At 44.2% G+C, this 20,627-nt stretch overlaps 1 protein-coding gene across 1 annotated transcript in view; it reads right to left on the reverse strand.

The window, feature by feature from the left end:
- The window catches only part of RETREG1 (reticulophagy regulator 1), a 145,469-nt gene that overhangs the window by 91,273 nt on the left and 33,569 nt on the right, over positions 1 to 20,627 (reverse strand). The window contains exons 2-3 of the mRNA XM_010356334.2: positions 10,852 to 10,958; positions 4,393 to 4,423 (exon numbers count right to left, since the gene is read on the reverse strand). Coding sequence (XP_010354636.2) covers positions 4,393 to 4,423; positions 10,852 to 10,958 — 138 coding nt within the window. The remainder of the gene's footprint in view (positions 1 to 4,392; positions 4,424 to 10,851; positions 10,959 to 20,627) is intronic.

Here is a 20,627-nt window from a genome sequence, read left to right on the forward strand (position 1 = left end):
TGTGTGGGATACTAGCAACAATTCACTTGCACCTCCCACTAAGCAGATGAAAAGCTGAGGCCAGAAGAGAAGTGAAGTTGGCAGGACCACGAGCTGTAGGGTTGGGACCAGGATGAAAGCTAGTTGTACCTGGGTATACACCTAGCCAATTCTAGAATGAATAAGACCCTTCCTATAAATGCTATTTCCATTAGCCTGCCTTCTCTGGGGCACATGAGCACTTCCCCAAAGGAGAGAAATAGTCTAAGTCTAACAAAAGCCCTAGAATAGGGAGCTACTCGCTCTCTGACCAAACCTAACAGTTAGCAAAGTATGTCCTTCGGTTCTGCCGTGCTAATATTTTTCAAAGTCATCATCAAATACTCAAACAGCTTCTGTATTAAGAGAAAGCACAGCAAAAATTCTCACATGCAAATTTTAGATGCATTCAGAAGGGTTGTGGGTGCAGGAAAAAAGGGGAGAAAACACCTTGACCAGTCAAACTGAGTCTCAGTAAATCTGAAAGAACCTTGAGTCAAAGAGCACAGAGCGCTTTTTCAAACCCATTGAAATTACACTGGCTCAGCTTGTCTAATCTTCCCCCAACCACAATTAGAGAGAAAGCCTCAATTTCCTCACCTGACAAATGAGGCAATCCAGGCATAAAAAGCTTAAGACACTCCGCCGGGTGCGGTGGCTCAAGCCTGTAACCCCAGCACTTTGGGAGGCCGAGATGGGCGGATCACGAGGTCAGGAGATCGAGACCATCCTGGCTAACACGGTGAAACCCCGTCTCTACTAAAAAAAAAAATACAAAAAACTAGCCGGGCGAGGTGGCGGGCGCCTGTAGTCCCAGCTACTCGGGAGGCTGAGGCAGGAGAATGGCGTAAACCCGGGAGGCGGAGCTTGCAGTGAGCTGAGATCCGGCCACTGCACTCCAGCCTGGGCGACAGAGGGAGACTCCGTCTCAAAAAAAAAAAAAAAAAAAAAAAAAAAAAAAGCTTAAGACACTGCTGGGCACAGTGGCCCACGCCTGTAATCCCAGCAGTTTGAGAGGCCAAGGCGGGTGGATCACCTGAGGTCGGGAGTTCGAGACCAGCCTGGCCAACATGGAGAAACCCCATCTCTACTAAAAAACACAAAATTAGCCAGGCGTGGTGGCGGGTGCCTGTAATCCCAGCTACTTGGGAGGCTGAGGCAGGAGAATGGCTTGAACCTGGGAGGCGGAGGTTGCAGTGAGCTGAGATCGCGCCACTGCACTCCAGCCTGGGTAACAACAGCAAAACTCTGTCTCAAAAAAAAAAGAAAGAAAGAAAGCTTAAGACACTTACCCAAGGCAGCCCAGCATATCTGTGGCAGGCAGGACTAGGACACGGGCTCCAAACTGCCAGCCCTGAGGTGGGCATATGCCTAGGGCCCATGGGCCTTAAGGGCGCCATCTTCAGCAAACATCCAAATCCCTGGCTCTATTCTCATCAACAGCCTTCAGATCTTAATTCAGTTTCCCCAAGATTCCCCTGCTTAAGAGAACCAACTTAGAGACACCGGACAAACACTACTTCAGCCATAACACATGTTGATGGCCTGTACCCTTGATAGGATGATAATGACATTTTACCTCTGAGATTTTTCTCCCAAAAACCCATACTCCCAATCTAATCATAAGAAAAACATCAGACAAATTTCAAGAGGGGACTTCAATGACTAGTACTCCTCAAAACTGCCCATATCAACCAAAACAAGGGAAGTCTTGAAAACTGGAACAGCTAAGAGAAGCTTAAAGGGACATGACAAATAAATGCAATGTGGGATCCTAGATGGGATCCTGGAACACAAAAGTGACATTAGGTAAGAACTAAGGAAATCAGAATGAAGCATGGACTTTAGTTAATAAGAATAAATTACTATTGCTTCATCAATTGTAACAAACATACCACACCAACGTAGGATGCTATTAATTTGCAGGGGGCGGGGGTTGGAACTGTTTCCAGGGGTAGGGGCGTGTATGGAAAGTCTGCACTGTCTTCTCAATTTTCTGTAAATCTAAAACTGTTTTTAAAAATAACGCCTGTGTGAGAGAACCAACTAATGCAAGATTCAAACCCACTGAACAGTTTAATTCCTTAGCAGAGTTAGATCCTACCTCTCACTCATACTTACAAATCTTTGTCTTAGAGCTTTAGTTAGCAGGAATCACTCCTCAGAGCCTACACACTTCTGTAGGAACAAAGTAAATGTCTTTAATTTATTTTATGTTATTTTTTAAGACAAGGTCTCACTCTGTTGCCCAACTGGAGTGCAGCAGTATGATCTCCGCTCACTGCAACCTCTGCCTCCTGGGTTCAAGTGATTCTCCCACCTCAGCCTCCCAACTAGCTCAAATTACATGCATGTGCCACCATCCCCAGCTAATTTTTGTATCTTTTTTGTAGAGTTAGGGTCTCCCTACATTGCCCAGGCTGGTCTCAAACTCCTGGACTCAAAAGATCTGCCCACCTTGGCCTCCCAAATTTCAGAAAACAGGAAACTTTCCTAAATGAGTCACTGTACATATTTTATCATGACTGTAGAAATTATGTCATCATATCCATTGACAACATACCTTAAATTTGTTTCCAATTACACAAACTATTTTATTATATGAATACAAACGTTTTGTTATTCATTTTTAAAAGAAATCTAAAACTTAAGCAGTATTTCTTGTCTGCTCTATTTATACAACTGTATTTATACATCTGCTGGGTCAGAAATGCATTTTCTGCTTAGGAATCAGATTTTAAATTCTCGGTTTGCTTTTCATTCTCTTCTTTATCCTCCTCTTTACTACTGATAAAACTCTATCAGTAAAGAAAATTATTGCCAGCGCATAACTGCAATTTAAAATAATTCTAAAACCTCATACTGGACAAACCATGTATGAAATCCCTTGTCTTCATAGATGTCTTTTACTGATTTCCAACATTCCACTGCATAACTCAGATCCTATTTCCAGCTGAGATGTTCTCTTACAGTTTTTTATTTAAATGATTTCCCTAAAAGATGGCAATGTAGAAAAAGCACGTGGAGCATGGAAGCAGATAGACAGCAAAACCCAAAACACATTTTAATCCATTCCAAACACATGACTGTTTCCCTATCTCAAAAGAGTAATTTAGAGTTCTCTGTATCTTGACACTCCCACAAGCAGGTTTCTATAAAATAGAAAGAGAACCTTAACCTGCCTGTGCACAGCACACAGATCAGAGCACAGGGCAAGACAAATGCCTATCAGAGACTGTGCCAGCTCCTCCCTGGGACCAGCCCATCCCTCCCAAGCCGCCCCCCACCTCCACAAGAAGCACCAGGGATCACGTTTCTCTTCTTATATCCAGTGTCACTCCTCTCTCCTGAGTCTCTTGGCAAGTCTGCATTCTGCCCATGAAAATCTGGGATTTGAAATGATGGAACAAGCAAGCAGTTGTAAACTGATCATGAAATTAACTTTTCCAGCTGAAATAAGCCTTATTTCCATAAGCACAGCTTCTAAAGGTGCATTATATAAAATACAGGGTGATTTTTAGTAAGATTTTTCATGGCATTATTTTGTCCTCCTTTTGCACAATTCATTTCATGATGTCCACTTAGATACAAGTCAGGCTCCTCAGCCATCCCCTTTAAGTAATACAACTATATTTTAAGGCCGAAATTTAAATAATCAATTCCTACAAAAATTCATTTTACTGCAATATTAATTCCCATACTCCCCTCATTTTTCTGCTTCTCATACACCCAGTTGGTGGAGTGCACTGTGGTCCCCTCAATTTACCCCAGCCCTTTCCTTGTCCATTTGGAAACAGCCCCTTTACCATAGGATGGATGAATGGTGGACCTTCGATAAAAAGAGAGCTGAGGTTTGCCTCTGGCTGGGCAAAGAGCCCAGTGGCAGTCAGCATCTCCTGCACCTTAACACTACACAGCCTCTCACTCCATCTCTATGTCTCCCCCACCCCACAGTCCTCTGAACCAACAGCATGGCTAACCCTCGGGAACATTCCAGCAGCCTTCTCCACTGAGTGCATGCAGCCCTGTTCTCCCAATACAGCAGTTTTGTTCACATCCCAAAAATGAGTCTGAAAGGAAATCACAAAAGAAAATGCCTCCCGCCCCTCCCTTCCAAATCCTCACACATTATGATTCTCACAAATTCATGTTGCCCAGTACCATAGCAAGATACACATCGCTTCCTAGAATGAGTCCCAACTTTATCCTTGGCCTCTGTTTGATGGTATTTTTCTTCATTTTCCCACTCTGGTAAATTACTCTTGGATTTAGATTCCTGTCACTAAAATTCTATTTCAGAGCTACATCTTGGTGGCACAGTCCCCTCCCTCATCCTCCCTCCATTAAGCACAAGATGGAAAGAAAGTTCCCTACCTTTCACTGAGGCTTCTCCACAACTGTGCACCTGCAACAGGGAGAAGCAAAATGTGAAACTTAACGGAGGCATTTTTCTCCTGAAATATTTCTCAACTCAGAACCAGTCCAAGCTATTTAAAGTGGAATGCTCAGATCTTTAACACTCAGGACACCATCATGTCATACAGTGTATACTGCTGGCACCATGACTAATTAAGGCAATCGTCACATATATTTATTGAGATCCTACTACATGTAAAACACTTGGGTGGTTACCGTGGGAGACAGGACACTCTATAATACATGGACCCTGCCTTGGGGACTTCATTGTCCCCTGGGGCAGACAAAATATACATCCAAGTAAATATGAACCAAGATAGGTGGTATAGGAACTAACTACACAAGAGGGAGGCACACACCATGTGAGTTCATGGAAGAGAGAAAATGCAGCTGCTCAAAAAGTGCCAATAATAGAAGCGGTATTTAAGGCAAGTCTTGACACGGTGCTGACGAAGGGAAATAAGACAACTGTTATTTGAAAAAAAGGAGATTTTTATCTATTCATTCGTTAGATGTTTTGACTTTTATCTAGGTGCAAATGAAATCAACATAATACACATACACACACACACACACACACATATATATATATATATGCACACCTAGATCTAACTTGGTTTCTTAATTTTCCAATGAATGTCTTTATTTGACTACATCTTGATATTATACTCCCAGCTACCAGCTTTAATGCAGCTCAATGTAAGAAGTGACCATGAGGAAGCTTCTGCATTTTCCATCTAACAAAAAGCCAAATGTGTTGTCCCTTATGTTTTTCAATATCCCCTATCAAGATCTATGGGATAAATCCTTCCTAATCTTTACTTCCGGAAGTAAGTTTCTCAAAATTGCTTGCTTCGTTTTTTTCAGATAATTAGAATTGTGCAATTGATCGCCTTGGCTGCCAGTAAGCATGAGGATAAATCTGTTGATAATCAACGGTTACCATGTTAGACTTTTGCTCCTCTTCTAGACCTCTTTTGAACAGTTTTGTACTTAAGTTCCAAATAAACTTCTTCAAACGTGTTAGAGGAAGGTGGCATACAAAAACAAACGGAGAACTCAAAAGAATGGAGGGGACTGTGAGCAATAGTAAGGTTTCAACTAAAGTTGGGAAGTTGGAAAACATCAGCTCAGCTTGTCATTTGACAAATCTCTAACAATCCTGCAGCCAAAAGTGGAGAAAGTATAGATGATGGTATGGGATGGGCATTTGCTTGTTTGTTTTATTATTAAAAAGTAAAGAAATGATAAGGAAACAAGGACCTTTAGAATGGTAAGGACAGCATCTCTGTAATCACTGAGCACGAACCAGGTGGGAGCTGAGTAGAGGGAGGAAGAGAGTCTAAGGGCAGGGCTGAAGAACAGTACAAGTGGCAAGAGACTTAGCAGGGAAACAGTCCATCCAAGAGTCAAAGAGCTGGTTCAACAGGCACAAAAGGCCAGGGAGGAGTGGAGAGAGGGTGCACCGAGAACTAACTCGCAGACTCTGTAGGTCTTGGAGATACTGTACTTCCAAAGGCCAAGGTCAAAGATGAAGCTACCTGATAGGCAACCAAATCCAGGCCATCTGACAAGCTATCAGAGTACAAGTTGGAATGACCGAGAATGGGGAGTGCACGAAGGACTACAGTTCATGGGCTACAATTCCTACTGAGACCACAGTTGATGGCAACCAGGGTGCTGAGGCCAGCCATCAGTGGACAGTGTAGATTTCACAGGAAGGAAAGCATAAAGCAGCAGCAGTTGCAGATGCTCCACAGGTAGCTGTGGGGAGCCACAGGGCCACCCACTGAGCCCTCCTCCCACAGCACAGGGCAGTAGCTAGAGAAGATCTTCAAGAGAGCTGGGGGCCAGGCACACTGGCTCACACCTGTAATCCCAGTGCTTTGGGAGGTCAAAGCTGGAGGATCACTTGAGGCCAGGAGTTTAAAAACCAGCCTGGGTAACACAGCAAGACCCCATCTCTACAAAAAATTAAAAAAGAAAATTAGCCAAGTGTGGCGGCATGCACCCAGCTACTCAGGAGTCTGAGGTGGGAAGATCATTTGACCCAGGAGCTCAAGGCTGCAGTGAGCTGTGATCACACCACCGCACTCCAGTCTGGGCAACAGAGTGAGACCCCAATTCTAAAAAAAAAATTAAATAAATAAACAGAAAAGAAAGCTGGGGGCAGAAATGACTGGTTCTATCTCAATGAGAGAGAAGACAACTAGTCATAGAAAAGTTTCAGAATGCAGGAGGAGTTTTTCAGGCCACAGAAGAGTTCCCCAGAGTTCAGACAAAGGCATTAATGCAGGGAAGCACACACTCAACATATATAACAATGAGAGAGAAATTCATCCCAGCGAGAGGATGTTCACAGGCAATACAAAATAGACATGGGCTCCCACAGGTTTCACAGAGATTCATTCACAAGATGGTATCACTGCCTTTTTTTTTTTTTTTTTTTTTTTTTTTTTGAGACAGAGTCTCACTCTGTCACTGAGGCTGGAGTGCAGTGGCGTGATCTCAGCTCTACAACCTCTGCCTCCCGGGTTCAAGTGATTCTCCTGCCTCAGCCTCCCGAGTAGCTGGGATTACAGGTGCCCATCACCACACCCGGCTAATTTTTTGTATTTTTAGTAGAGACAGGGTTTCACCACATTGGCCAGGCTGGTCTCTCCTGACCTCAAGTGATCCGCCCGCCTCGGCCTCCCAAAATGCTGACATTACAGGCATGAGCCACCACGCCTGGCCTCATCCATCTGTTTCATACTAAGCACATAAGATGGTATCAAAGATTGTAACTGGGAGTTGTCAAAGTCATGGAAGCAGAAAGTAGAATGGTAGTTGCCAGGTGCTGGATGAAGGGGGAACAGGGGAAAGGGGGACTTGGCTGTTCAATGGGAACAGAGTTGCAGTCATCAAAGATGAAAATGCTCTAGGGATCTGCTGTACAACACGCACAGGTAACAATACCGCACACTTAAAAATTTTCTGAGAGAATAAAACGAAAATAATAACTGTGGGAAGGGTACAATTAAACTCAAACTCTCAACAATAAAAGTTTCATATTTTTAGCGAGAAAATGTGGGAAGCAGAGAGGTTGGAAGAGAGGGAAGGAGAGGGGACTGCTGACTTGGTCGTTCTTTCATTGCCATTGTCGTTGCTGTAAGCCGGGGCACCTAACAAGCGCAGCTGGCAGTTCTGATTGAAGCCATGGGGTTACCGTAACTGCATCTGGATCTAACGTGAAGCCAAACCGTGCCCTGCAGAGGCTGATTCATCGCAGCAGCGCTCTGTGCTAGAAGGCCTGCGGGCTGGGGTTGCTGCCAACTATTCACAGGGCTCCCCAATGGGCCTTTGTCCTAAGAGACTCTACTGAAGGAGGCTGAAGCTGGCACCAGGGTTTCTTCAGCACAGACAACAGAGCTCTAGGAAGACAGAGTAATCGTTCCCATTTCTCTTTCTTTTTTTTTTTAATTTTCATGCAGTAGAAATGCTACACTCAGAGCAATGTCATCCGGTGAAGACTAAAAGCCTGTCCTTGGGCAAAGGCCTGATCTACAGGATTGCGGGAAGGCTCTGCCGGGACAGAGCCCAGCACCCAGGACGGGGGCCTCAGCACAGAAAGGGGCTCAACATGGACTGATCCAGGAATGCACAAACCCCATGTGGCCCTGATGACATGTCAGCTGGGTGAAGTAGACGGCTACTGTGCCGAACGGCCTTTTATTTGACGCTCTTATTGACCTCTTTAAAGCCCTGTGGTATGAGGAGGGTTTCTGCCATTTTACAGGACAGAGAGGTTCAGATGGTATAGGAGGCTGACTCGTAGCTCACAAAGACATCAAGTCGCAACCCCTGGAATCTGTGATTGTCACTTCATGTGGAAAAAGGGTCTCTGCTGATGCGATCAGGTTAACAAATGTGAGATGAGAAAATCATACTGGATTATCTAGGTAGGCCCCAAATGCAATCACAAGTGTACTTACAAGAGGAAGATGGAGAGGTTTGACACAGACAGAAGAGAAGGCCAGGTGAGCATGAAAGCAGAGATTGCAGTGATGCGGCTGCAAGCCATGGAATGCCCGCAACCCCCAGGAGCTGCAAGAGGCAAGGAACGGATCCTTCCTTAGAGACTCCAGAGGGAGTGCAGCCCTGCCAATGCTTTGATTTGGGCCCAGTGACACTGACTTTGGACTACTGTCCTTTAGAACTTTAAGAGAAGACGTTTCTGCTGTTTTGAGACACCAAGTTTGTGGTAATTTATTAAAACAGCCACAGAAACAAATGCAGTCTATCATGGGCTTCTCCACAGGTAGGAAATGGAATGAACTAGCTAAAAAATGAGGCTCTTTAGGCTGGTGTTCTTTCTACTCTACCACCTTAATTTTTCTTTTTTTTCTTTTTTTTTTTTTTTTTTTTTTTTTTTTTGAGACGGAGTCTCGCTCTGTTGCCCGGGCTGGAGTGCAGTGGCCGGATCTCAGCTCACTGCAAGCTCCGCCTCCCGGGTTCCCGCCATTCTCCCGCCTCAGCCTCCAGAGTAGCTGGAACTACAGGCACCCGCCACCTCGCCCGGCTAGTTTTTTTGTATTTTTAGTAGAGACGGGGTTTCACCGTGTTAGCCAGGATGGTCTCGATCTCCTGACCTCGTGATCCGCCCGTCTCGGCCTCCCAAAGTGCTGGGATTAAAGGACTGAATCCTTGCAACGTAAAGGTTTCCTGCAATTTGTGAGCATGAAATTTCCACATCCACATGAATATCAAGCCCATGAGTCGACAGTGGAAACAATCTGTGCGTGAGGGGCCAGGAGTGAGAAAAGGACCATTGTAAAGTCAGCTTTATCTTTGGCCTTCCACACGTGTCTATATTCCTTATAATTTGTGCCCAGAGTAGGGCCAAATCTGAAGCCCACTGCAAACATTCAGATGCTCAGTTTGCTTCCTGGGTCCACGTTTAGCTTATCCTCAAGCTAAAATGGTTGCAGATAAAATTTATGAGTGGCTTTATCTTCTGAGATTTCCCTGACGGAGTTCCTAGAGGGTGAAAATAGTACAGTCTATTCAGGAAAACAGGCTCTCCTCTATCAGATATTAGTCAAGGCAGACGAATAAGAATCATCAAGGACTGATCCACAGACCAACTGTGGCATGAAACCCTAATGCGTGGAGATGCCCCACCTCAAGGCAGCCTTGATACATGTGTGGTGAACAAGTATCACAACAAGTGCCTGCTTGGGCTGAGATTGGCGCGTTAGGTGTCTATTCCCTGTAACAGAAAAAAGGAAGGTAAAGATGGAGAGAGAGGGAAAAAAGGGAGAGAAGGAAGAGCGTGTTGAAGAATACAACTGAAATCCACGGATTCACGGAAAGCACTAAGGGCACAAAACCATATTTGTTTGCCTTCCCAGAATCCTGGGAAGGAAATATCTTCAAACCTGGAAACATACGAATGTAAAACAATGTAAAGACGGTTTACATTATGATTTAGTTTAAAAACTGTAAAGACTTAAAACATAACTGGATTTAAAGCAAATCCTCGGAACACCATGACAGTAAATCCATACCAGCTGACATCCCTGGCTTCTAGTTGCCATCAGGGAGGAGATGGGTGCCTCCCATGGGGCAGGCCTCGATATCCCTGCCAGGACTATAATCCAGGCAGTTCTGACGCACATCAGTCCACACGGACCTCCACCAAAAGCATCCCTCCATTTGGGGTGCATTTAGTGAAATTAAATGTCTCTTTGTAACCTCCTCAGGGCTATTTCTGATAAAATCTATCTTATTACATTTAGGTTTATGGGGCTTAATTATTCCCAGGAGGGCTTTTTCCAAGTTTACAAAAACTAGCTCAAGCATGAGTACAAGAGGCTCCTCCAAGTATGTAAAAGGTTTGAGTCAGATTTGTAATGCAGTTAAATTACTCAAAAAGCACCTCAGGCACATTTTTTTAAAACCAAGCTCTTGTTTTTAAACTTAAAGTTAAAATTAATTTATTTTTCATTATCAACTCATTTTTTTACATGTATTTAACCATCACTTGCTTTTAAACCTTGAATTCGTTGTTTTTCTTCACTGAGGGATAGAAAATTTTTACATAAACTAGTCCATTTTCCAGTGGCCCAGTTTCGTCATGTGAGATGTAATAAATATTTAACTGTTATCCTCACTGCAGCCTACTTAAATACCAAAGTGGTATTTAAAATAGCTCTTAAGGCCAAGAGAAAAACCAGCACACACAAACCTTTCGCCCAGAAGCAGTAGCTATAAAGACAACATCATCTCAATAAATTACCATATTGAAAACAGCTAAGTCAATGCCTATATTTGCTCCTGTTCAAAGGACTAATTGGTTAATATGCCTACACAAAGATCAGAAATGCAGGCTCTAGGAAATTAAATACCATATAAATAAAAACTGAGTTTTCTTACCTCTTGTTCTAGACAAAACCATATCCTTTATTATTTGCATAATAACACGCCCCAGTATCATGACGGAAATCAGGTGATACACTCGCCATGGAGTCAATGCAAGGAACCTGCAACAGCGAAACACAAATCAGTATTTCAATTGGAGGATTTTTAACCTTTTTAAATTGGGTTTACTTCCTGCCACAGAAACAAAAAATGCATTCAATAATGAATTTTTTTTTTAAGACAGTCTCACTCTGCTGCCCAGCCTAGAGTGCAGTGGTACGATCTCGGCTCACTGCAACCTCAGCCTCCCTGGTTCAAGTGATTCTCCTGCCTCAGCTTCTCAAGTAGCTGGGATTACAGGTGTGTGCCACCACAGCAGGCTAATTTTTGTATTTTTAGTAGAGACAGGGTTTCGTCATGTTGGCCAGGCTCATCACGAACTCCTGGCCTCAAGTGATCCACCCACCTCGGCCTCCCACAGTGCTGGGATTACAGGCGTGAGCCACTGTATCCGGCATGATTTCACTTTACGAAATCACCCCAATGCAGTGTGACTGCATGAAAGCTATTTAATAGGCATCGGGCCAGGTGCAGTGGCTCACACCTGTAATCCCAGCACTTTCAGAGGCTGAGGCAGGTGGATCATGAGGTCAGGAGATCGAGATCACGGTGAAACCCTGTCTCTACTAAGAATGCAAAAAATTAGCCGGGAGCAGTGGTGGGCGCCTGTAGTTCCAGCTACTCGGGAGGTTGAGGCAGGAGAATGGCATGAACCCAGGAGGTGCAGCTTGCAGTGAGCCGAGATCACGCCACTGCACTCCAGCACTCCAGCCTGGGCGACAGAGCGAGACGCTGCCTAAAAAAAAAAAAAAAAAAAAAATGGTTATTTAATAGGCATCAAAGTCAGGAAAATGAAAGTGCCTGAGCCTGCACTCTTTTGTGCTAAGTTTTCTGCTCTACCCTCTAATTTTGAGCAGAGGATTTGCTATGTGGGGTATGGACCAAAATACTGCTCCCAGTGCTGGGCTTCTCCAATAGCCGATGGAGAATGGAATTGACCTGAAACAGAGTTAGGATGGGCTGCAGAGCCAAGCTGCAGGGCTCTCTAACAGACACCAAGGGGCTGCACTACAGAGGCCCTTTACTCACCATCCTGTCTTAAGTTTTCTTTTTTTTTTTTTTTTTTGAGACAGAGTCTCGCTCTGTTGCCCGGGCTGGAGTGCAGTGGCCGGATCTCAGCTCACTGCAAGCTCCACCTCCCGGGTTTACACCATTCTCCTGCCTCAGCCTCCCGAGTAGCTGGGACTACAGGCGCCCACCATCTCGCCCGGCTAGATTTTTGTATTTTTTAGTAGAGACGGGGTTTCACCGTGTTAGCCAGGATGGTCTCAATCTCCTGACCTCGTGATCCGCCGGTCTCAGCCTCCCAAAGTGCTGGGATTACAGGCTTGAGCCACCGCGCCCGGCCTTATGTTTTCATTTATGCCCTATTCACTTCTCTAACTACTCCCACCCTCGTCTCTTAAAAACAGCAGTTATGGACCGGGCACAGTGGCTCACGTCTGTAATCCCAGCCTTTTGGGAGGCCGAGGCAGGCGGATCACAAGGTCAAGAGATCAAGACCATCCTGGCCAACATGGTGAAACCCCATCTCTACTAAAAATACAAAAATTAGCCAGGTGTGGTGGCGTGTGTCTGTAGTCCCAGGTACTTGGAGGACGAGGCAGGAAAATCGCTTGAACCAGGGAGGCAGAGGTTGCAGGGAGCCAAGATTGCACCATTGCACTCCAGCCTAGTGACAGAGCAAGACTCCATCTCAAAAAAATATATATATGTGTGTGTGTATATATATGTGTATATATGTATATGTATATATGTATATGTATATATGTGTGTATATATGTATGTGTGTGTGTATATATATAGCAGTTACTAAAGATCCAGTTTGCTAACTCTTTAAGATCATGCTCCCCTTTTGCTACCTGTCTACCTCCTCTCTGGAAGGAAACAAACTAAAAATTATTGACCATGAGCAGCACACAAATCCTGCAATGTTTTTTTACTGCGTTTATAAAGAAGTGAATGGCAAAGAAGTAATAAGGAGTGTTGAGCCTTCACATGAGATTAGAGGTCTGTTTACACAAGTTAATTGGCCAAGCTGACAATGAATATTAACTTTGATAGAATCAGAACTCATAGAAAAATTAATTTAATAAATGTTTAAGACTGTTTGCAAGGCTATAAAGAGAAGAACACACAAATACCACCTTCTGCAAACTTGCTTTCTCATCAGACAAACACAGGCCAAGGTGACAAAGTCCAAGGCAGGCAAGGCTTAGGTGCTGTCACAGAAATGTGCAGAGAACAAGGAGGGGCACAGGGAGAGGGAGAATGGATTCGCTCCAAAGCAGGGAAGGGTTTTTGGTGGTTTTTTTGTTGTTGTTGTTTGAGGTGGTTATTATTTTTTTTGAGACGGAGTTTCACTCTTGCTGCCTAGCCTGGAGTACAGTGGCACAATCTCAGCTCACTGCAACCTTCTCCTCTCAGGTTCAAGTGGTTCTCCTGCCTCAGCCGGCCTAGTAGCTGGAAATATAGGTGTCCGCCACCACGTCTGGCTAATTCTTTTGTATTTTTAGTAGAGACGGGGTTTCACCATGTTGGCCAGGCTGGTCTCAAACTCCTGACTTCAGGTGATCCACCAGCCTCGGCCTCCCAAAGTGCTGGGATTACAGGCACAAGCCACAGCGCCCGGCCAGGAAGGTTTTATAGAAGCAGCACTCTAACTTGGTCTGGGGAGATGGATGCAATTCCAATGAAAATAGAGGCTCCTCCAATTAGAGAATACAACATGAGCAGAAGATCAGACTCAGGGAAGGGTGAAGTACCTGTGGTACGTCGAGCAATCTGGGGTGGCCTCAGCAGGAAGAGAAAGAAAAGGAGAGGGTTGGGAGACTGGCAGAGAGACAAGATTGGGGAGATAGGCTCAGGGAAGACTGTGGCAGGCAGAATGCAGCAGTAAGTCTTAGGCTACAAGCAGCAGAGAGAAAGCCAAAGGTATAGAGCAGGGAAGTGAAATGATGGGTGATTTAGGGAAATGTCTGAAGGCAACAGGAAGGATGTGATGGGGTAGGGAGGAAGCACGGAGTCCAGCCCATCTACTAGAAGGTCGTGCAGTATGTTTGGTGAAAAGCAGATCAACATGAGATGCTGGGTGACATGGTGAGTAACGCCTTCCCCCAGAAGGTGGTCAACCCAAGCTTTCACTGGTTCAAATGCTGTGTGTATGGCCTGGGCCGGCAAAATGAGCAGGTGGACTAGGTCAGTGTTTCTTTAATAACCGTCTGCAACCGCTGCCAGGTTGGCTGCCTGGAAAATTTGTTAAAATGTAGATTCCCAGGCCCCAGGCTCCTCCTCCCAGGCCCCCTGAAACAGGTGGTATGATTACTAGTATTTGCGTCTAATAAATATTTATTGATTGCCTACATTGCACCAAGCACTGTGCTACCAAAAGGGAATGGTGAATTAGAAGCATAGAAAGATGGAACAGACATAAAAGACATAAGTTACAGAATAAAATGCCGCAGTCCACGTCTTTAGCGATAATCATTTGCTCCTCCACTAAATCTGTCCCTCCCCTGAGGAGCCACCACTTGCTCTATTTTTGTAGCTCTTGTTTGTTTCAAGCAAGGTTGCGTCCCGGTGTTTGCTTGGTTTGGGGCCAGCCTCCTTACTCTCAGTTCAGGATCCATTCTTGCTCTTGTTCATGTGCTGGGCGCTCCCAGCTTTCCCCACCTCACAGTGAAGTGACAGATTTCATAGTGACCCACAATAAGAAACTCATTTATATTTACGTACATATAAATGAAGAACAGGTTTTGAAAAACAGTATTTTCCTTACAGCTCAGAATGCAGTTCAACGTTTTCCATTCAATTCTGTTATGTGTTTAAATGCCGACTGTGAATCACTCGCCTGACTCAGGGCCACTAATGAGCTGTAATGCGCACGCAGCTCACATGGCATGAGAGAGAACCTGCAAATGTTCGACCAGCACGCTTCCTTAGAATGGCTTTCTTTGCAGGGTCAGGCAAAGCCCGAGCAGAGACACAAAGCTCCCTCAAGTTTAAAAGTCTTTAGAGCTGGCCAGGAAGCCATTTAAGCATCAAAACCAATGAAATGCAAAACCAACTGAAGCAGTGAAGGCCGTTAGTTATTCTTTTAGTGGAAGTCACAAACTTCCAAGAATAATAAAAAAAGAAAATTAGGTAATGCCAGGACTGAAACCCACAGGCCAGTCTGCCAGACTTCATTTGGAAGGCATTGCCTTAGCAACTCCAAAGAGCACTCCGGATGTCTGTCTATTCTGTGTCCTGGGCAAAGGCCCAGTTGGCATCTTGGCCAAGGTCTTGTTGGTCATTGAGAATCCTCGGTTAGCTGAGAAGACAAGCCCCGCAATTGCTTAGGAAGGTAATGCCAAACTGTATGGGACTAAGTATTTGATTCTTTGGTGGGTTAGTGTCATATAAACATGTTTGAGAAACGAAACCCTAAGAGAATAATCTGTATGTAGAAAAATCTGAGCACTTTTGGTACTTTAATTATTTATAATGTTTAAGATTATTTGTCTCAGGGCTCCACTTCAAAATATGTAGCTGAGTAATTTAGACTTGTGATTGGAAATTAAAATCTTACAAACACGAGTTTTTTCTTGTTTATTCATTTTTCAAGTAGTACTTAATATTTGGGAGGGTTTGGGTTGTTAGACAAAGTAATTTTTTAAAAGTTTTTGTTTTGGTAAACTTCAAAGATACACAAAAAGAGAGGCCAGAGTGCAATAAACCCAGTTTCAACAATTCTCCATTCATGGGTAATCTTGTTTCTTCCATATTTCCACCCACTAAGCTCATCTTTCCCCCGAAATTATTTGAAGCAAATCCCAAACATCATGTAATTTAATCTGCAAATACTGCCATTTATCTTCAAAAACAATTTTTTTCTTTTTTTTTTTTTTTGAGACAGAGTCTTGTTCTGTCACCAGGCTGGAGTGCAGTGGCGCGATCTCGGCTCACTGCAACCTCCACCTCCTAGGTTCAAGCGATTCTCCTGCCTCCGCCTCCCGAGTAGCTGGGACTACAGACACACACAACCATGCCCAGCTAGTTTTTGTATTTTTAGTAGAGATGGGGTTTCATCATGTTGGCCAGGATGGTCTCGATCTCCTGACCTCGTAATCCACCTACCTCCACCTCCCAAAGTGCTGGGATTACAGGCGGGAGCCACCGCGCCCAGCCAAAAACAAGATATTTTTAACCAAACAACAATACCACTATCACATCTAAAAAATTACTTTAATTCTTAATGTCATCAGATATCCCGTCAAGGTTCATATTGCCCTACTCATTTTTGTGTGTGCACGCACATACACACACATACACACACAGACTGAAATAGGATCTGAAAAAATCATCTGCTGAAATTGGCAGATGTGGATTTTAAGTGTCCTGGACCTTTATAGGTCCCCTGCTGTCTTTTTTTCTTTCCTAATTCTTGAAATCTTTTTGTGGAATAAACAGGCTCACTTGTCCAATAAGGTTTGCCAGATTCTGGGAATCGTTTGTTGTATCCTTGTGGTTTGGTTTAACATTTTCCTTGATCCTTTGTGTAGCCTGTAAGTTGGCAGGTGGATCTAGAGGCTTGATAAGACTTAGGTTCTTTTTTTTTTTTTTTTTCCTGTAAAACCCAAAGATAGGTGGTAGTGCCTGTTTCCATCAGAGGCAAGCAGACTGTCTGGGTGTCGTGGTGGCTACACTTGCACTACTGGCAGCCACAGACAATCCCTGCCTAGTGACCGATTCCTCAGAGGCTACATGGCGGTGACGGCCCTTCACTCCTGCTTCGGGTATTAGTTGGATCACAGTTATAAAGAGAAACTTCCCCTCATCAAGGTCCAATTAAACTGAGAGGTGGAGCTCGTCGGAAAGGCAGCATCAGTTCTTGGAGTTCTTCCCTTTATTTTACCAGTTTTTTCAAGATAGTGAAGCAGTTCCCTAGTGTCCTCTAACGGTGACTGATACAGTTTGGCTGTGTCCCCACCCAGATCTCATCTTGAATTGTAGCTCTCATAATTCCCATGTGCTGTGGGAGGGACCCAGTGGGAGATACTTGAATCACAGGGGCAGTTTCCCCCATACTGTTCTTGTGGGAGTGAGTAAGTCTCATGAAATCTGACGCTTTTATCAGGGAAACCCCTTTTGCTTGGCTCTCATTCTCTCTTGCCTGCCACAATGCAAGACGTGCCTTTCACCTTCCACCATGATTGTGAGGCCTCCCCAGCCATGTGGAACAGTGAGTCCATCAAACGTCTTTTTCTTTATAAATTACCCAGTCTTGAGTATGTCTTTATCAGCAGCGTGAAAACAGACTAATACGCTTTCTTATTCCTTTTTTTCCTGTTATTATGAGCTCAAGAGTTTGAACATATTTGACTTGTTTCAATCACTGCAGGGTTATCCTTACTGATGCTCCAGCTACCCCGTCTTATTCAGGTCGCCTCTCAGGTCTTTGGCACAACCTTAGTTATTCTGACAATAAAGTACTTTAAAGGGATATAGAAAATACAACATTTACGAATGCACTTTAAAATGTTCAAAGGAACATAACTCAAGTATTTAATAAAACTAATCACTTCATAAAACAATCATTCGTTATTTAATGAAACAGACTCTCTTGAACCTGGTTACAATTTGCTAGATTTATAAACAAAATAATGTTTTGTTAGCTAAAACGGAAAGTTCAAAGAAAAGGCGAGCTTTAAATTTGTAATTTTATAAAATCAAAGTTTATTCTTTAAAAAGTAATTGAACAAAACTGTTTCTAACCGATCTTTACATGGAAACTGTCCTATAAGGACATCAAAAAACAATCCCCATCTGCCGGGCGTGGGCGATCCTGACACCAGCACGCTGTGGCATCACTCAGTGAAGGACTGTCACAGAATCCCAGAGCTGGAAGGAGCTCAGAGGTCATCTGATTTACTTTCATCTGATCCACGAATCCCCTCAGCTGCAATCAACTACCTCCACTTAAATAGATCTCATGCCAGGAAGCTCAACATTCCTTGCAGCATTCAATTTCCGGCAGCATCCTATTATTACTGGGGGAGGCAGGGAATTCTGTTTTCATTCCATTCACCAGCATCTGTCAAACACCAGGCTAGCTGCTGGGAAAACACTGGCGACCCAATCCCAGCCTGCCCCTGCAAAGCCAGGAAAGCAGACAGGTAAACAACTGTGTTTAACCAAAGTGCTATTCGGGATGCTGTGGGGGCAGAAAACAGAGCCAGTAACTACATAAAGAAGCCAGAGAAAGCTCTAGAGAAGGTGGCATCTAAACTTTGACTTCAAAAGACATCTGATTTGGCCAGGTAGAAAAGAGATCAATGCATTCCAGGCTGGGGAACAGTGTACCCAAAGGGAACTGCAAAAGAGCCACAAGACTAGAGCCTGAATTAGAAAGGTTACCCTTAACCTTTGTTTCCTCCACTCTGAGGCGCTAGTTACAAACTGCAGAACCAAATGCAGGATGAATAGCACAGCTGATGTTCAGTGAGCACAGGACTGTTCTAAGAGCTTTATCTGGAGTCACTCATTTAATCCTGTATCCCTTCAGGAAGGGATTGTCATTAAACCTATTTTACAGATGAGCAAAGAGGCTCAGACACTTGTTCAAGGCCCCAAGACAAAGAAGATGCAGGACAAGGATATGAATCCAGGCAGCCTGGCTTTAAGCCAGCTCTTGCCATTCTGCTAAATGGCTGCTGGACACAAGTGTCTGCCTCTTAATCTGCCTGCTCCCACATGAAAAGAGCTGGAAGGACTAGCACCAATTTACAGCCTTTTCTTTTTTTTACATATTTAAGAGCAGTTTTTAGAGCATTCTATGGGTTCTGACAAACGCATAATGACATATATCCACCATTATAGTATCATACAGAATAGTTTTCTTGCCCTAAAAGTCCCCTGTCCTCCATCTATTCATCCCTCTCTCTCCCAAGCTCTTGGCAACCACTGACCTTTTGACTGTCTTCATAGTTTTGCCTTTTCCAGAATGTTCTATAGTTGTGATCACACAGTATGTAGCTTTTTCCTACTGGTTTCTTTCATTTAGCAAAATGCATTGAAGCTTCCTCTGAGTGTTTTTGTGGCATGATAGCACATTTATTTCGATCACTGAAGAATATTCTATTATATGATATACTAAAATTTATCCATTCACCTTTCGAAGGACACCTTGGTTGCTTCCAATTTTTGGCAATTATGAATAAAGCTGCTATAAACATCCATGTGCAGGATTCTGTATGGACATAAGTTTTCAATTCATTTTGGCATGGCCTTTTAAAAAATTTTAACAGTTCCAGCATGCTGATGGAGTCACTCATTTAACAGGCAGTTAAAACTCCCAAGGGTTCTAATTTTCAGATACCATTTTTGAATCTAAATATGTCCTATGCAGTTTGTTCTTGTTTGACATGTCCCACATTCAAACCTATGGACTTTAGTGGCGACATCAATCACATCTGTTCTCTGGCCCAGTTTCAGGACACCATGCATGTTCTATCTGGACATCATCAGTCCTCATCCACACTACCGATCAAAGATATTGATCAGTACTGGAGTCCTGTCACTCTCCATTAGCAGAGTGACCTAGATCACTACTCAGCAGACAATCCAGTCTGCCACTATGTGCTTGTCCATATCATTCCATCTTATCCACAAAGACAGAATTAGCTTTTCTTATACACCTTGCTGAAGCCTCCAGCATTCTGAAGGGCTAAGTATCTGTAAGTGCAGATTTGCTTGACTGCTGCTGAAAATTACTTTGAAGTACGTAATAGTTCTCTGTAGAAGAACTAAATCCATCAGACTCTGCCAAAAATATCATGGGATGCAGCCTGAGCCAAAGCCCTAGGGTCACCTTGCTGATCTGCCCATTCACAGAATACACAGAAACGTGTGGTAACCATGGAGTAATTCTGAAGTGAAAATAGCCACACACAGGCTGTCAGAGGATTCTTGAAAGCTGCAGAATAATTATCACGAGGGGGAGTGTGGTCCAAGTACAGGCTGCCCAGAAGACCATGAGGGCAGGATGATCGAGTACAGACTTAGAAGAGGGAGGTCTGTGGATGTGTGCCATCATCACTAGAGGGGTGCCTTAATTTTCAAAGCCCAGGATAAGTGAAAATGCAGAGACCTCACCTGGGCTAAGGAAGTCAATAACCCCCTTCGCAGACAAATGGGGGCTCCCCAAGATATTGCAACTTCCACTCCAGGCCATGTTCAGGACCTGGATCCAGGACAGGTGAGAGGCCCCTGCCTAGTCACCCGCTGAATGCACAGCATCACTGCCAGCCCAGGTGATGACAGTAACCACCTGCCTGGCAGCTGCAGGGCACACAACGCCTCATGTTCAGGCCTTCTCAAGGGGCAGACAGACACAATGGAATATAAGCCTCCCCTGTTGATGCAATTGACTGCCGCCCTGGGCAGTCACACAGGGTGGGATTGGAAGGGAGAGGCTGGGCAGGGCCAGGGCACCAACTGGCTAGAAGTGGGTGGTCAAGAACCCATCCTGGGGAATGGGGAGATAGGAAGGGAGGCCAGTGGGAGGCAGGACTGCACGTGAGCTGAGGCTCCAATCCCCCATGCATGCTCCACTGCCCCCTCACATTTCACTTACAAAACACAAATTCAAAGAACATAGTGATAAGAGTCACAATTGTTGGCATTCATCC

Source organism: Rhinopithecus roxellana, chromosome 3 (assembly GCF_007565055.1).
Source record: "Rhinopithecus roxellana isolate Shanxi Qingling chromosome 3, ASM756505v1, whole genome shotgun sequence".
Lineage (NCBI taxonomy): Eukaryota > Metazoa > Chordata > Mammalia > Primates > Cercopithecidae > Rhinopithecus > Rhinopithecus roxellana.